At 34.9% G+C, this 17,086-nt stretch overlaps 1 protein-coding gene across 2 annotated transcripts in view; it reads right to left on the reverse strand.

Annotated features, from left to right (window-relative positions):
* Positions 1–250: 250 nt before the first annotated feature.
* The window catches only part of NUP37 (nucleoporin 37), a 44,649-nt gene continuing 27,813 nt past the window's right edge, over positions 251–17,086 (reverse strand). The window contains exons 6-10 of one of the 2 annotated variants that reach the window (XM_032299392.1): positions 8,300–8,390; positions 4,473–4,654; positions 3,951–4,001; positions 2,099–2,192; positions 251–1,571 (exon numbers count right to left, since the gene is read on the reverse strand). In XM_032299392.1, the coding sequence (XP_032155283.1) occupies positions 1,458–1,571; positions 2,099–2,192; positions 3,951–4,001; positions 4,473–4,654; positions 8,300–8,390 (532 nt within the window). In that variant the 3' untranslated portion in view covers positions 251–1,457. The remainder of the gene's footprint in view (positions 1,572–2,098; positions 2,193–3,950; positions 4,002–4,472; positions 4,655–8,299; positions 8,391–17,086) is intronic. The other variant, XM_032299401.1, reaches the window with a different exon arrangement.

A 17,086-nucleotide genomic window follows, 5' to 3' on the forward strand; every position in this document is an offset into this window, starting at 1 on the left:
TGAACCCAAACATCTACATGATTATAAAATTTCGCTGAATTCTTTAATTACCTAGAACATTCTCCTATCTCTTAAAAATATAATGTTCTTGATTTCATAAGATAATTATTTTAAGACACCTTACGAAAACTTGAGTAAAAAATATTTATTGGCATTAATTAAACATAAATCTCTAAAACCTCAAAAATAAGACTTACTCATCTCTGAAATAAATACACATCTCTAAACCGTGTGACAGACACATAGTAGGTATTTTCTTTCACCTTTATTTAATCCTTACAGCAACTCCACAAAACAATGATTTCTATTTGCATTTTGTAAGAGGAAATGAAGCTACAGAGAGGGCATTAACTTACAGGAATGGACAGTTTGTCAAAATGTATTGAATTCTATACATGACTGATAAGCAGAACCATAATTTTATATGCTTCTGTCCGTATCATGATGTATCCCAAAAATGTGATACAGCTGTCTTAGGTAATGTTGATTTTTAATGATTTTTGAGAGGGTGAATACAGTTCCATTGCCACTAGGTCCCAGCTCAAAAACATTTGAGTTTCTTGGTAAGAACAGTGAAGATTCATAAAAGAGGCTGTTAAAAAGGCATCCACTAGAAGTCATTTTTCAAGGTAAGTTTTATCCCATATTTCAGATGTTCTAAGGCTGTTAACACACCTAGGCCAAAGGAATCTGCATAAGCAGAGTTGAGGAATATAATCAATTACATATTTAAGAAACTAAAGACCATTTTTTACATTGAGTATACATACACATATATATACTCAACAACCACTTCCAGAGTACCCTAAGAGATTTTTTTCTTTTAAGATAGTGTCGCTCTGTCACACAGGCTGCAGTGCAGTGGCACGATTTTGGCTCACTACAACCTCTGCCTTCCAGGTTCAAGTGATTCTCCTACCTCAGCCTCTCAAACCATGCTTGCCTAATTTTTTTATTTGTATTTTTTTAGTAGAGATAGAGTTTCACCATGTTGGCCAGGGTGGTCTCAAACTTCTAACCTCAAGTGATCCACCCCCCTCAGCCCCCCAAAGTATTGGGATTACAGGTGTGAGCCACTGCACCTTGACTTTATTCTCTTTTGATATGTTTGTGACCCTGAGAATTAGAATTCTACACTCAAAGTATAGAAGACAGGATACACTTTGAATACTCCTTTTTTGATAAACTCAAAAGCATTACTTTTCCTTAGTCATCTCTTCTCTGGAGCCGAGCTGCTGAGTCAATATATAGTTTTATAAGACGATTAAAAAAGATATATATGTATACACACAAAGAACAGAGTAGGAAAATAATTTTTCAAACCATGAACATTTTATGTAATAAAAGCAACTGAGACATTTTCTAAAGTATACAGTATATTTGATATAAAAATAAGAAATTCTTCAAAATGTGTATTAAAAATACAAAGTTTGTGACTCTAAGGTACAGAGAAAACTTTATACTTCAGTCACCCAAAACAACAGCTTGTGGTCTCCTCCAATTACACACAGAGGGAGAGTTCGATGCCAGGAGAGGCCAGATCCAACGGGTACAGAACCCACGAGGATGGGCTATAAAATATGTGAAGAATTCAAGAAGCACAATAAGTCCCCAAAATTAACAAATCAAAATGACTTTCAAAAATATGAAATGTGCTGATAAATTATCTTTGTAGCAGAAACAAAATTTAAAAATATTCTCCCTTACAGGTGAAATACACATTATTGATATGCAGCTGGAATATGGGATACAATCCATCTATGAATAACTGACACAGTCCAGACTCTATTTTGCTGTCTACACCAACCAAATAAGCAAAATTAATGTATTTAAATAAAGAAGAAAATATAAAAGTGACAGAAAAAATAAAAAGCTTCTTACATGAATATATTGGCCAAAAAACCTGTTGTCACTGGTAATGTAAACATCAAAATACACGCAAAAATCAAAAACAAATTAACCACCTTGTCTTGCAATTTCAACAGAAAACAGATACAAATGTTTTTAGTTAACAAATTACAAATTTAGACCTACGAGTGGAAAAGTCAAAAACACAAATTTAGAAAAGCACATATGTTACAAAACATTTCCACGTTACCTGAGGATGTCCTAAATGATGAATTTGAAACTGGCTTGCCATTTTGCCAGGATAACCAGTGGTTGCAAACAGATTTTCACTAATTGTGGACCACCTAAGAAATAAGGAAGCATGAAAGTAAGTATCGTATCCTACAGATAACTACAAGCTTTTCTGAAGCTGGTGTTTTCTTTTTCTTCTCTCTTTTTTTTTTTAAAGAGACAGGGTCTTGCTCTGTCACCTAGGCTGGAGTGCAGAAGTGCTAACAAAACTCACTGTAGCCTTAAATTCCTGGGCTCAAGTGATCTTCCCACCTTAGCCTCCCTAGTAGCTGGGACTACAGGTGTGTACCATGAGGCCCAGGTAATTTTAAATTTTTTTATTTTTTGCAAGAATGGGGTCTTGCTACCTTGCCAAGGCAGGTCTCAAACTCCTGACCTCAAGTGATCCTCCTGACTTGTTCTTCTGAAGTGCTGGGATTATAGGTGTGAGCCACAGCACCTGGCCAGAAACAGGTTTCTTTTTGTATAAAACCAGTGATTTTAATAATCCTAAATTTGTTCATATGTCTTTATAATTAGACTGGGAATTCCAGGAAAATATTCCATAAATATTTTCTCATACTTTAAATATTTATGAAGTGCTTATTTTCTGTCACTTCATTAAGTTCCAAAGTTACACAAGGTTAATACAGTTCTTTTCTTCACAACCCAAAGGGCTAACAGTGTGGGAGACGACACAAATAAGGCATCAAATATGACAGCCATTCTGTTCCTTTTCCATGCTAAGTGAACCCCAACTTTGTTCAGGGCACAGGGTGTCTAACCCCAAGGGATGAGACACATTATTAGTTTAAGGCAGTCACAGCAATCTCCCATAAAAAGAGTGGGTTCCTTCTTCTCCTTTTTTTTTTGTTTAATTGTTCTGCAAATGGAGTAATCCTCTTATGCCTGGAACTCTTACAGCCATCCAGTGACTATGAAGCAACAAGTCCCAAATCCTTGCCACTGAGAATAGCAGAGGGAAAGGAAGAAAAGGGTCTGTGAATTCTTGATGACACTGATGAGCTGCTAAACAAACCTGGAGACTACCTACAGACTTATAAGTACCATAGCTCACTGATTTTAAAATTGATGTATACCTGCTCATTGGTGTATACTTGTTCACATCTCTAAAGTCAGGATGTATCTTATAATCCATGGCATTCTTACATTTAGTTGAATGTATTTTATTCTCAATAATGATATCGCCAAGTTCTATAATTTTATTGGGGATATTTTAGATTTGCTGGAATGCAGCATATTTTAGATTTGCTGGAATACAGAATATGCTATATTCCAGCAAATCTAAAATATCCCCAATAACTGGTTTTAGTCTCTTATTTGGTTTGGCTCTTACTTAAAAAGCAGAAATAATAGCTTAATGACCACACTATACAATGGAGTATTATGAAAAAGAACAAGGCAGATATGTATGTTAAGTGAAAAGTAAAAACACGTTGCAGAGATATGCTATCTAGCATGATTTCATTTAACAAACAGTAAGTTTATATACATGAACATGGGCTCCCCTACATTTACATCCTTAACAGCACAGAACAATCAGGAAGCATAATATATTCCAAATTATTGGGGTGGTAGTGGTGGAGTGGTTACGTGTTTTTTTTGTGTAAAGAAAATATTTAGAAAACAAATCAACTCCTTGTCTAGACCAAAAGAAAAAAGCAATGACTTAGTTGGGAAAGTAAAAGAACCACTTATAAAACAATCAGGGGAAAAAAAATCCATTGCAAAGGAGAGAACTACACAAGTATACCAGTGGTGGCACACAACATCAAAAGATCAAATCAAAGCTCCAACAAAAACGGTATTACCTGAATAAGCAGGCTCGATCCATGTGAACAGGTCTCTTAGTTTGAGGGTAACTAAAAGATAGTATTTTGCATTTTAAGAATTCTGTATTAGACTCAAGAAGATGAACTTAAACTAAGATTTCAAAGACATTTTCTCTTTATAGGACAGAATGTCCAATGTGTTTAAACTATAATACATCCTAAACAAGCAATCAGTTAAAACATGGAATACAATAAAGACATGACTTAGAACCACTAAAGGGAACCATTATGCAACAGGGTTGGTGTTTTTTCCTATTTTCCAATATAAGTAAACATTGCACAGATCCACAGTTTCCTCTTTTGCACTGTCCTTTCTGGGTTATTCCCAGAGTAAATTTGCATAGCAAGCTTATGTTAGGTAAAAATCCATAGATCTGGCCTTCTATAGGAGAGACTTCTTTTTGCTTGACAATGTAGTCCCAGGTGTAACAGGATGGCTGAGTGGATCATTTAGCAAAGTTACTTTTCTTCTGTAATAGACAAATATAATCAAGAAAGTACCTGGACCGAGTAATATCCCAAATTAACCAATCATTTCCTGCAACAGCTCCAACTTTGAAGGTGTTTTTTAAGCACCAGTGTGCTGACATTAATGGCACTTGTTCTGATTCAAGAGATAAAATAGCCTGTTGAACCATAAGATCATAAAACCGGATTGTTCCATTCTTCTCTGCAACCATCAGCTATAAGAAAAAAAAAAAAGGAAACTCAGTTCCTTATCTCATTAGCTATACCTGAGGTGTGAGCAGATTCACTGTTATATGGTAAAATACAGGGTTGGGCATTCTTAATCCGAAAATCTGAAATGCTCCAAAAACTGAAACTTTTTGAGTGACGACAGGATGCCACAGGTGAAAAATTCCACATATAAGCACTTAACACAAACTGTTTCATGTGTGAAATTACAAAAAAAAGTTATATAAAATTATCTTCAAGTCATGTGTATAAGGTATACATGAGACATAAATGAATTTCATGTTTAGACGTGGGTCCTATTCCTAAGATATCTCATGTATGTGCAAATATTACAAAATACAAAAAAAATCCCAAATCTGAAACACTGCTAGTTCCAAGAATTTCAGATAAGGATACTCAACCTATATTACAAATGGAGGATTCAAATGTAAAGGAAGTAAGAGGCTATGTAACAATCTCCAAAAAGTTCCCTAAGATGAAGTGAAGAGAATGAGACAGAGTCTAAGTAACTTATCAGAGATCACACAGCTATTAAGTGGTAAAATTGGGATTTGACTGCAGGCAGTTAACTCTTAACTCACTCTTAACCGCTTCTCTGTATTCTAGGTTTCTGAGTTCAGCAGTGATAGGATGAAACTGGTATTTTATGACTCTTAGTCTAGTAGGCAAGAAGGATCAAAGAGTAAAGAGCAAAAGACTTTAGAAACAAGCTAAGGCTTGGCAAGTTAGGCATGAGAACAGACGGGGGAGAATGCACTTTAATGAAGAGAAGAATGCTAGAGTTAGTGAAATGAAGGGAAAATTAAAAGACCTGGAATAGTTTCTGTATAGGAAAAGAAGGAATTAAAGATGATTTTAGGATTCTGAGTTTATGTGATTTAAAACAGGGACTTTCAAACATTCTGAAGTCATGGTAACATCATAAAAGAAAGGAGATGGAGTAAGGTGGAATTTTAATGATAGGTAGGAGAAAAACTAAGTTAAAGCATATGGAAGAAAGAGATAAAAAATAATGGCAAGAAATTAAGCATTAAGATGTAAGTTTGGGGACAGAAGTTGTAATAAATGTTCTCACTTGTCATGCAGGTCATAGTTTTTAAAAAGTCTATTGTTACATGTGCTGATATTAACGTTTTGGTAAAAACTGTGACTATGCTTTAATTTAAGGAGACTCACTGCTCTAGGGGAGAAATGTAGGCATAAAACAAAATTTAGGAACTGGATTCAGAAATAAACCTATCAATTTAGTAAGTTAGAACATTTCACTCATGCACATATGCAGAGTATAATTCTACAGATGAAAGGCTCAATGGGCCTGAAATAAATTTCCATGAAATCCTAGGGTTCAGAAAACACACTTACATATAGTCTGGGGATTATCTCCTCTGTGAAAGCTGTGAGAAGATCTGGTTAATCCTTCTTCATGTCATTATTCTACTTAATAGATTTTTTGATTCTAAAACTTATTATTTGTACTGCTGTGTTTACATATTTTCCTTCCTTATGTATCAGTATACAACTTAAGAGCAGGGACTTTGTTCATTCTTTTGTTCCCTATTACAATAAAGGGTACAGTGTAGGTGAGAACCCTTGAAGTAATTCATAAATATCCGATGAAAGAAAAGTTGGCAGAGTATAAAGAGAAAGGGAACATATACTCAAAGTTGCTCAAGAGGACTCAGGAAACGCAGCTTTAAAAATCAAACTAGCAGAGTTTTAAGAAGGAGGTGATCTGCAGTGTAAAAAAACTGGCTGAAGAATAAGAATGAAGGAAAAGGCCATGGGATGTGATGAAAATGTTCCTGGTACCTTCTGAGAGAGTAGTGGAGACTGACTGAGATTGCAGAGTTAGACCAAGGGATGGGAAAAGAAGAAATGAATTTAAAAGATATAAGTGATGGAGTCAAACACTTAGAAATAAAAGGTGTGATGAACATAGTTTAAAATTTAAGGGGGAGGTGGAAAAATGGAATTATTAAGAGAGAGAACTATGGAGCTGGGCTGCATCAGTGCAAATGCCAATTCTTCCACTTACTAGCTGTGTGACCTTGGATAATTTATTTAATTTCTCTGAGCCTTAGTTTCCTTATCTGTAAAATGGGGATAATCACAGTACCTATCTCGTGTTACCAGGAGGAACATACATGAAATGCTGACTATGGGCCTGTCAGAAGTAAGCACTGTCAGAAGTAAGCATGATTACTGAAACTTATCTTCTTGTGCAAACTTGACAAAGAGATAGAGAAAAAGCATGAAGATGGCCAGATGCGGTAGCTCAGCAATTTGGGAGGCTGAGGTGGGCAGATCACTTGAGACAAGGAGGTTGAGACCAGCTTGGGCAATATGGCAAAACTCTATCTCTACAAAAAGTACAAAAATTACCCAAGTGTAGTGGTGCACACCTGTAGCCCGATACTCAGGAGGCTGAGATGGGAAGATCACCTGAGCTCAGAACGTGAAGGTTGTAGTGAATGAAGAATGCTGGAGTTACTGGAAATGAAACTATCAAGCATGGCCCTAAGTTGGCCATGCCTGATAACTACCAGATTAAAGGTGGGCTGATTGTGCCATAGTACTCCAGCCTGGGCAACAGCCAGACTCTGTCTCAAAAAAAAAGTGTGAAGACTTTAGAGGACTGTAGGAGCCTAAGGAACTGCCATGAACTCTAGAGAATAGATGAAGAGTTAACTTTTTAAGAAAGATGATAGTGGTAACTTCTCAGATTCCAGGGAAAGATACAATAACTACAGTGATGACCAGGAGAAAATACTGCCAAATGAGAGAATTCTTGTTTAATGGCTCCTATCTTCCCAATGAATCAGCATTAAGGCTAACTGATAATAAAAACTTGTGTATTTTTAGTATTTTAGAGAGCTTTATTTTGAATAGGAATTGGACACTACTGTAGCCAAGACAAATTTGCCTTATGCCACTAACATTTTTGTTAACAGACTAGGGCTCACAAGTGTGGATGATGTAAATTTTTTTTAAAAAAACTGCCTACTGGGCCAGAAAAGGTGGCTCATGCCTGTAATCCTGGCACTTAGGCCAAGGTGGGTGGATCATCTGAGCTCAAGAGTTCAAGAGCACCCTGGGTAAGATGGCGAAACCCCAGCCCTACAAAAACACAAAAAAATTAGCCAGGTGTGGTGGCATGCGCCTATAGTCCCAGCTACTCAGGAGGCTGAGGTGGGAGGATTGCTTGAGACTGGGAGGCAGAGGCTGCAATGAGCCGAGATCACATCATTGCATTCCAACCTGGGTGAGAGAGTGAGACCCTGTCTATAAAAAAACAAAAACAAAAGAAAAACCAAACCAAACAAACAAAAAAACCCGGCCTACTGCTACTAGATCGTTGGAACATCAGTTTTTGTACTGAAATCCACTAAAGGTCAGGAAAAATGTAGTTTGAATAAAGGCCATCTACTGATGATGGCTGCCAAACAAAAACCTTAACAATTATAGAGAAACTTTTACAGTACAGGTTTCTAGACTAATCCAAATGCATTTATGCTGATTAGTGCCTCTGAGATGGGAAAAATAATTTATTTTTCTCCTCTATATATGTGATGTCTTATATCTCTATATGTCTTTTCCATCTGATAAAAGAGAGTTAATTTATACATAATTACCTTATAAGTTTCCTCAGGATGCCAGCAAACACTCATGCCAGGAGAATGAAGAACAAAATGAGATGTCTGCACTCCTTCCAAGGTCCAAATCCTAACAAAATAATAACAGTATAATGTCAATTGTTCTTCATATATCATTATTAAAAAATTAAATTTCCATGAATTTATTCAAAGCTATTAACTACAGATTATAAGGCAGACATCTGTACTTAATGTATATCTTTTAAAGAAAATTATAATACCACTTTTAAATAATATGAAAGTAGTATGAAGAATTTAAATTTTATCATACTCAATCATGGACAAAAGAATCACACACGTTTTCCCTCTAATTAATCCAGCACAGCAACACTGTTACATGGTAATCAAATTAAATTATTTACATATTCTTTATTTTGTGTGCAAAATCTTGAGGTGTCTAGGTCACTAATCAGGTTGTCTGACTACTTTAGTAGTCATTTCAATTGACGATAATTACTACTGGGGTGCTTATAAACACACAAGCATGCATGCACACAGAATAACCACATACAAAAAAGATAATATGAAGTTATGAAAATTTAGCAACATGGCCATCTTCCATATTGCTTATTCCTTCTACCTTTAGGATTCTAAGCCAGTGGATACTTCCTATTTATACCTTTTGTAATTTGGCTTACTTTTCCAGTTATCTCTCCCCAAATTGGCCATAGTTGATAGCTACCCAATTAAACCTGGGTTGAAAGAACAGCCATTTGGTTCCTCCTATTCTCTCTTTCCTCAATAGTTACAAATTCATAGTAACAAGGACCAGGTTTTTCACCAACATGGCTCTCCATTTCAATTGCTTTACCATCTGCAGAAGGGGGATCAAGACTCAGAAATTTGAGTCATGGCACTAAGTTGTGAGAGTTGCTATTCTTTGCCCACTGCTCCTTCTCCATACTCAGCTACTGTTATACTGCACTGGCATGTAGCACAGAGTAGAGCCGGTGACAGAAGTTGGTGGGAGGTTGGCAAAGTGTACACAGAATTATGATCCTTAAGAATTGAACTTGACTGGGCACCATAGCACATACCTGTAATCCCAGCACTTTGGGAGGCTGAGACAGAAGATCGCTTGAGCCCAGAGTTCAAGACTAGCCTGGCGAACACAGTGAAACTCCATCTCTACAAAACATACAAAAAATTGGCCAGGCATAGTGGCGCACACCTGTAAACCCAGTTATTACTTGGGAGGCTGAAATGGCAGGCTGATGTGGGAGGATTGCTTGAGTACAGGAGGTAGAGGCAACAGTGTGCCACGTCTGCACCTTTGCACTACAGCCTGAGTGACAGAGAACATATCTCAAAATACCACCACCACCACCACCAACAACAACCCAACAATAAAAAAGAACTGAACTCATTCACTGGAATTTTTCTTCTAGGTTTTACAGTTTACATCTCATTAGGGACCAAAAAAAAACAGGTTTAACCAATTTCGGGAATTTATTTTCAATGTGTAGGCAAAAATTTCATTTCAAAGAAAGTAGAATACATATAGGACAATGCTACTATTCTGTGCCAAAACACATTACTTCAAATACTCTTCTTCTTTGTAGAAATTATTCGGTCTCCAAATATTGAAATATCATAGTTACATATAAACTAACACAAATGGTTTTCAAAATGATTATCTTTATGATTAAACAATTTAGAAGTATACTGTTCTCTTGCCAAATCAATACTTTTCATCTGTATTTATTATATAAGGGAGACAATTACAATTTAAGAGAGGAATCACATTCCCCAAGTTTATGCAACTATGTTTCACTCCCCACGATGAATCAGATTATTAATTATGGCAACTGATTTAGTATTTCTTCTCTATTGCCTTTTGCAAAATAAAGTATTGAGCTAGCATATATTTTACTAATATTGAAATAGTAGAAATTTGTCTTGAAAATTCTGCAAGTCTCATGAGAGGATGGTTTAAAACTTTCATTCTTTTGATCTTATTCTAATACGTATTTGATTTTTGTTGGCTATTATATAAATTAAGTAAATACATTCCAAAATATTTTCATGATTTTTCTTTCAAATGAAGGAAACAAAAGAGGGAGAAAATATGGATAAAAATACTAGATAAAAACTGGTCAGTTAATAAAGTGTATTCCTGTCCAATGAACCAAAGTTTTACCTAATTTTTAAACAGTATTTTATCCTGAATAAGAAATTTAAGAAAAAACACAAAACAAAAAAAATCCCCTGACTTAAAAATGAGGAGGGTGATCCAGGTTACTTTACAAGGGACTGGGATAAAATGATTTATAGTTTATAGTTATATGCTTATTCAATAATTCTTAGTGGTTACACAGTCCAAGTACTAAGTATGTAAAATATACCAAATTGGGCTAAAACTAGTTATCCTAACTAAATTAGCTACAGCTGGTATAATTTAAGTTTTATTTTCCTTTTTGATAGATTCCTTAATTAAGTCCTTTTCAAATCCTTTTGTGGAGCTCAGCTCATTTTTCTGTGTCTTTACTACAAAAGTCATCTAGTTAATATTACTTACATGAGACAAAGTCACTTTTTTTTGGATGTTTGAAGTATACCATATATAATAAAAGTATACAAGCCTTAAATGTACAATTCAAAGAGAATACACTAAAAAAGAATTGTGCCTAAATCAAGAAACAGTATTTCCAAGACTCCAAAAGTTGTTTTGTGCTCCCTTCCAGTCATACTTCCCTGCTCTCTCACAAAAGGTACCCACTATCCTGACTTCAAATGGCCTTGCTTACTTTTGCCTATTTTTGAACATCATAAAAATGATGTCCATTTTCATATGTTACGTATTTTCTTGGTCTGACTTCTTTTACTCATCATTAGGTTTTGTGAGATTTACCACCATTGGTGCATGTTGTTGTAATTTGTTTTTTCTTATCGCCTTACATAGTCTTCCATTAACTCAGTACAAAACAACATATTTATTCATTCTACTGCTGATAGACATTTAGGTTGTTTCCAATTATTGATCACCACCAAGAATGTTGCTAGAGGCTTTCTTGCACATGTCTTTTAGTGAATATAGATGCCCACATACAATCACATACACAAACACACCTGCTGGGTACAAACCCAGGCATGGAATTGTTAGATCACAGATTACACATATATTCAACTTTAGCAGGTAGGTATCATCAAATAGTTTTCCAAGTTGGCTGCACATCATATTTCCTTTTCTCCTCCCATATTTAATTACAAGTAGGAAAAGCCAAAATTTTCTCCTATTTTCTGACAAAAACAGTCTTAATCACTTATGTGAATGGCAATGGGAACAGTTTTTCAGATAGTCTTATTTTGTAAGGTAGATTTCTCAATTCATCTTTTTTTTTTTTTTGCATTTTATTTTCATATATCTATGTATGGACAAATGTACCTAAGTTTTAAAATGTGGTAAACACAATTTACAGTAGAATCTCTCTTAACTGACTCTGGCAGTTTTTTTTTCTTTTTCCCTCTATAGAAGTGATGGGAATGAGAAGGCTATTTCCTAATATGCCCACTTGTGCATTTGTGGTATGTGTGCAAAGAGAGAATATAGCTTCTTTGCTTAGCAAATCACTGTATGTGACGTAAACCCATATTTATTAATGTAATTACATAATATTATATAAACTGACAAAATGCAAATGTGAAAGAGCTATTTCAATGAAACTAAGTCAATGCAATCTAACTAAAGATAACTTTCTAAAAGAAAAAAAAACTCACTCAAATTAGGTATGTGTGACAGTTATAAAAGATTAAATAATAAAAATTATAAAAATCTAGATGTATTCTGAATTAAGACTGCTTTTCTAAGTGCTATTTTCATTAAAGACGTTGTATTCTGGTCATGCTTCATGCAAAAAAAAAGTGGTCCCAAGCCAATCAATGGACTCATAACCGAAGGAAAAAAAGCATTGGCCTAATATCAAAAGACTGGCAAATGGTTTTTAATATACATGGGTTGTATATTAAAATAAAGCAGGTAGCCATTCTTTTACAACAATTTCCTGAGTTTAGTGACCTTTTGTTATCTAAGAAACTTTTGGTCTAGACCATGTCAGATGATAGGATTTCTACTATAACAAAAAAAATTCAAAATTTGAAAATTCAGGTTTTAATATTTCCAAAATCATTATTACTGAAAACTCAGTTATAACCACAGAAGCACATTTTTCAGGAAAGTGGTGCATCACAGAAAAAGAAATGCTTTTAAAGCTCACAGCCAGCTGGGCACTGTCGCTCACACCTGTAATCCCAGCACTTTGGGAGGCTGAGGCAGGCAGATCACCTGAGGTCTGGAGTGTGAGACCAGCCTGAACAATATGATGAAACCCTGTCTCTACTAAAAATATAAAAATTAGCTGGGTGTGATAGCAGGTGCCTGTAATTCCAGCTACTTGGGAGGCTGAGGCAGGAGAATCGCTTGAATCCGGGAGGCAGAGGTTGCAGTGAGCCGAGATTGAGCCACTGCACTCCAGTCTGGGCGATAGAATGAGACTCCATCTCAAAAAAAAAAAAAAAAAAAAAACCCAAAAAAAAAAAAAAAAAAAAAAAAAAAAATAAAACCCCCCATAGCCTTCATAATAAAGACAAGCATATGAAAAGATGATAGACCATTTATCAAAGCATAAAAGTATAGAATAAATGCTATCAGGTTTAATTACCTTGGGCAAAACCTAGGATCTATATTAATATACATACATATGTACATATTTAAATGTTTGCAAGGGAAATTTCAAGTGAAAAGCTTTTATGGCAAAGCTTATGTGCTGACGAATTAGGACGCCAATACAGACTGAATCAAGGGGCACTGGGTAAGTACAGCATCACTGCTCAAGTGAAATAAAATGACAGTTTTCATCCAATTTGAACTGTAATAATAAACATCCCCATCCCTCCCAACATTGTGGTCCTAAATAGAACTCTTAGATTTAGCTGTAAAATGATGGGATAGAGAGCTATCCAGATTATGAATTATATTTATTTTACTTTTAGTATTTTATTGCTGTAATTACCGCTTCATTTCAGGCTGAGTCCTTTTCAGCAGAACGTTAAATATCCCTACCACATGGTATTTAAATGTTACTGTCACATTTAATTAATAAAAAGGTCCCATAAATTGGGCGTTGGCATACTGGGGATATCCTACATATTCTCAAAGGTCTTTTAAAGGGACAATTAATAAAGAAAGATGTTATGTCTGAGGATTCAAAAGGAAATTTCCCGGTTAATCCTCTGTTCTATTTGTTCCTTCTCCCTTTTTAACTGGCAGCTCATTGTTTGCTAGGAAATTCATTTTTATTTGTTCCTTCTCCATTTTTAATTAGCAGCTCATTGTTTGCTAGGGAATTCATTGCAGAAGGAAATTTCTACTACCAAATGTTTTTTGACAACACAGACATAAGAAGGAATGGATGACATTAAATGACTCATCTGTATCCATTTGTCCCTAACTGGTAAAGCAAAAAATATCAACCACAATCTTTCTAAAAGACATGACTGGATTACATGAATCTGTATATTGATTAATTAAATAAGAAAGAAAGAAATAAGTAATACACAGATGCAGTTATAAGGATGAGTAGGCACTTTACAATGTCACTGGTACAGGAAATGGACCCTCAACATTCTTAGACAAGAGACATGTTTTTCACTGAGCTTGTGACAGCAAAACTAGATTTTCTTTCAGTTCCAATAAATCAATAACTAAGTTAATCAGGCTATGGATGATTCAAAGAAGGGTAAGCCATGATGTGTTTCCTTATTAAATGAGTACACAATTAGAAAGAAAGATGGAACAATTTGTAAAAGAATTTAGTGCTAAAATATTTGGTTTTAAGTGCAAAAGGAGTTCAGAGATGGGGAATCATGTGACTGAAAACAAAAGTCTAGAGATTAGTCAGACAAATCTTTATAGTGGGTATGGTAGGTTAGAGTTGGTAAATAAACTTTGTCAGTTGGTATGGTTGAGACTATGAAGAACTTTGATAGCAAGGCAAAAGCCTTAAAAATGGAGACAACAAAATAGCAGTATAGCTGGAAGTAAGAATTTTGTAAAGGGTACTTTCAGTATGTGTGTCTCAAATATATTCAGAAAATAAGATTAGATTAATTCTTTTTTTTTTTAATACTTGAGACTACTGAGCAAATAGTAGTAGCAGTAGTAGTTTTAAAGTACTAGCAGTACTAATGATAAAAGATTATTATTAGAAGTTTTACAGACTTCAGAATAAGAATTAAAAGGGTGAAAATGAGATAATTGTACATGCTGATTATTTTACCCTTCTGAGTTGATAATAAAGGCTGCATGTACCTTGAGGGTAGAGATGGAAGGAGGTAGCCTGTTTCAAACTGATAAAGTTTCCACACCAAATATAATCTATTATACATCTTCATAAAGCTTTGGGGAGGGTAAAAAATCTTATCAATGTATATGCTGCTGCTTCATTTTGATTTCCTGTAATTGTAAACAAGTAGAGCAGAAACTACAATTTATTATCACAGAGGTGAGAAAATGAGGCTGTCTCAGAGGAAAATTATTAACATATCATTTAACTCATATAGACAGAAATTTTTGAAGGATGAAAATTAAGGAAATTTTGTCACATTTAAAAATAAACCTCAAAAATTAAACTCTCAACTGCAAAGAAATACCATATGGTAGTTTTCAAACAGACCATATGTAATGATTTCATCTTTAAGGAATTCAGAGTAGAAGGGCTTTTTCTTAAACTAACATAAGCCTTAACAAAAGCAACAGTAACACTATCCAGGAAATATTAGCATTTCATTTTTTCCAAGAAAAATTTTGATGAACTTTACAACTTAAAATTTGACTATATGCTGAATACTAAGGGAAAGTATTCCTTTATTATTTATATCAATGGCCTTTCAAAGTAAATCTGAAAACTGCTTATGGATATGATTTCCTTTTTTTTGAGATAGAGTCTTACTCTGTCACCAGGCTGGTGTGCAGTGGTGCGATCTCAGCTCACTGCAACCTCCGTCTCCCATGTTAAAGCAATTCCCCTGCCTCAGCCTCCTGAGTAGCTAGGACTACAGGCGCATGCCACCATGCTCGGCTAATTTTTTTTTTTTTTTTTTTTTTTTTAAGTAGAGTTCGGGTTTCACCATGTAGGCCAGGATGATCTCGATCTCCTGATCTCATGATACACCCGCTTCGGCCTCCTCCCAAAGGTGCCAGGATTACAGTGCCTGGCTGTGATTCCCTTTTTTTTTTCTTTCTTTTTTTCCCCATTTATTTATTTTATTGCATTTTAGGTTTTGGGGTACATGTGAAGAACATGCAAGACTGTTGCATAGGTACACACGTGGCAGTGTGATTTGCTGCCTTGCTCCCCATCACCTACATCTGGCCTTTTTACAATTCACTTACTGCAACCACATGAGGGCCACATAAAGCAAGTTTAAATTACTGCAGTCACTGATTTAGTGATATACTTTATTAAGTGAGTTTTAGAAGACAAGAAACCTTTCCTGAATTTTAACTATAACACTAAAATAAATCATATGAATTGTTCTGATTATACTTTGTACCTGGGCATGGTTTATGAGCTCCTAGACGTGGATTACTTCCCAAAGAATGCTTCATTTGCCCACCTTCAGAAGGCTCTCAGTTTCCTTTCTTCTGTTTCCCACAAGCACTAATTTTAAGTACACTGCATATTTTGTGATCCCAAATGAGGTGGGGGTGGAGGAGAAACACTCCACCTTAATTATGGATCTTAAAGACTTGCAAATGTACGTAAAAAGAGGTAATATGAAAAACACATAGGTAGCATGTGGTACACAGAAGACATTTGATAAAAATCCCTTTTCCTCTTATAACATTTTTCATAAAAACTATACTACTGGCTTAGTGAATAGCTTAGGTAAATTTAGTATTATTACCTTATACAATGATTTGGTTACATTCCTGAAAAAAAACTTATTCATTATTTTTTATATACCACCCTTCTCTCATTTTTAAAAAAATGATCCCCGTTATAACATGACAATTACAGCTATTCCACGTTTTACAGAGGAAGTAAATGGCACATTGTAGGCACACTTACACTATATTGAACTAAAAATTCCCTTCTAAAAAGAAGTCAGTTTTCTTTCACCATAAATTTTTATCTAATATTTTAAAAGATTATTGAGGGATGGGATTTACTACTGATATCCTCTGTAGTTCCAGTGAGTACTGGGGTCTTATATTTCTTTTGTATCTCCCAAGTTGGCTTATATTGTATCTCCTAAATGTTGGCTATACTAAAAGTGTTTAATAAATACTTGTTGATATGACTTGTTCTTACAGAATGGTACTGTTTCTAATATACAAGAACATCTGTTATTTGGCACGAACTGGGAATGAGATGTTCTGTATTAGGGAGTTTTTAAAATAATAAGCTTAACCCATTAAATACTTAAATGACACTTTTACCTTCTTTTGGAAGTAGGAGATAATATTTTTTTCTAAACGAATATGCACTTTTTAACCTCTCAAATACTGTGATAATTTTAGCCTTCTTTCAATGACATTACGTCATAAATATGAACATCAGTATTTATATTTTTCTGTGCATATGCATATACAAACACACAGATAAGCATCAGTATTTGTATCATCCTGTGCATATATGTGTATATACATTTATGTATATATGTGTATATGTGTGTGTGAGTGCATTTGCATATGACAGACATGATGAGGGATCATAAAGAAAATGGTGTAGAATATGAGGCCGAATGACTAGCAACCCCATGCTT

Source organism: Sapajus apella, unplaced genomic scaffold (assembly GCF_009761245.1).
Source record: "Sapajus apella isolate SASKATOON/1434 unplaced genomic scaffold, GSC_monkey_1.0 scaffold2, whole genome shotgun sequence".
Classification (NCBI taxonomy): domain Eukaryota; kingdom Metazoa; phylum Chordata; class Mammalia; order Primates; family Cebidae; genus Sapajus; species Sapajus apella.